At 42.5% G+C, this 1660-nt stretch overlaps 1 protein-coding gene across 1 annotated transcript; it reads right to left on the reverse strand.

Annotated features, from left to right (window-relative positions):
* Positions 1 to 271: 271 nt before the first annotated feature.
* Positions 272 to 1229, reverse strand: LOC119254659 (olfactory receptor 51L1-like). The gene is given in 2 exon segments (XM_037521759.1): positions 272 to 635; positions 637 to 1229. Coding segments are annotated over 2 exon segments (957 nt in total).
* Between the last annotated feature and the right edge of the window lie 431 nt (positions 1230 to 1660).

Here is a 1660-nt window from a genome sequence, read left to right on the forward strand (position 1 = left end):
GAGAGAAAAAGGAGGTAATTATTTCCCAACACACTCTATAGTAACACATTTATAGTTAAAGCATATTTATGAGAGACATGTTAAGTCCATCCCTTTAGTTCCAGTGGACACCAGCTCTTTCCTTAGGACCCTTTCATGATGCTTCCTTGCTCTATTAATGGTTCTTCAGAACTCTCCCGTTAGTAACACTGGTGCCCACACACCTATATCAGACAAATTGTTATGTAATTACATCACTAAGACATGTGCCATCATTATCTTGAGGACATGACTACATCATACTAGAACCGATTTTCTTGGGGAGAAACAGGTTGAGGATTCCTTGACGGATCTGCTTAGTCTTCACACTGTAGATAATTGGGTTAAGCACAGGCGGAATTAATAAGTAAATATGAGCCATGAAGATGTGGATGAGTGGGGAGGAGTGTTTGGCAAAACGATGGACGATAGATAGTCCAATCATAGGCACATACAGGATGAGCACAGCACAGATGTGGGATCCACATGTGTTAAGGGCCTTAAGCCTTCCCTCCCTAGATGATATTTTTAATACTGAGTGAAGAATGAACACATAAGACACAAAAATGCCCAGCGAATCCATGCCCCACAGCACAGTGATCAGAACCAATCCATATAACATTAAACTTCACATCAGCACAGGCAAGGCGGATCATGTCCTGGTGCAGACAGTAAGAATGAGAAAGGACATGGGAGCGGCAGAAGGGAAAGAAAGCCAGCCGGGCCAGAAGTGGAATCATAGCAATGGCACTCCTGAGCAGGGATGCAATTCCAATTTTGATGATAAGTCTTGGAGTGAGAATGGTAGCATATCTTAGGGGGTTGCAGATGGCCACATACCTGTCAAGGGCCATGGCCAAGAGTACACATGATTCAGTGAAGGAGAAAGTGTGAATGAAAAACATTTGGACCACACAAATATTGAACTGGATCTCCCTGGAAATGGACCACAGCACCCTGAAGAGTGTGATCATTGTGGGCATGGACATGCCCATGTCCGTGAGGGAAAGCATGGCCAGGAAGTAGTACATGGGCTCATGGAGTCTGGAATCTGTCCGGACAATATGCAGGATGGTGCAGTTGCCCATGATTCCAACAAAGTAGAGGACACAGAATGGGATGGAAATCCAGTGGTGATATTCCTCATAGCCTGGGATACCTGTGAGATAGAACATGGAGGAAAAGGTATTGCTGGAGTTTAAGGGTGCCATAGTGCTTGCTGTTACGCCTCAATCCAATCTCACAATCACACTCCAGTGGAGAAGGCAATGAGAAGATCAGCATCTGTGTAGGGAAATTAAAAATAAAAAAACAATTCAAAACTTTTGCTTGCTTACAGTTGTCTCTAAATCATGTCCACAGCCTTGCTTTCTTTTTCTCCATTTCACTGTTGAGTTGTTGTTAGTTAACAAAGCATTTCTTGTCTTCCCAGATCAGACCCATCATTTCTACTAAATATGAATGATTTTCTTATATAAAACATTACCTATAACTGCACTCACAGAATGTCTTCTACATTAATTTTTATCTTCACAATTTATGTAGGGAACATCCCACATCTCAACCATGGTCACTGAGTCACAACAACACTGGCTTATTAGCATGCAAACTCCTGTTTCTCCACATTTCACGTATCTTCCTC

Source organism: Talpa occidentalis, unplaced genomic scaffold (assembly GCF_014898055.3).
Source record: "Talpa occidentalis isolate TD23 unplaced genomic scaffold, MPIMG_talOcc4v2.1 talOcc4.3, whole genome shotgun sequence".
Taxonomy (NCBI): Eukaryota; Metazoa; Chordata; class Mammalia; order Eulipotyphla; family Talpidae; genus Talpa; species Talpa occidentalis.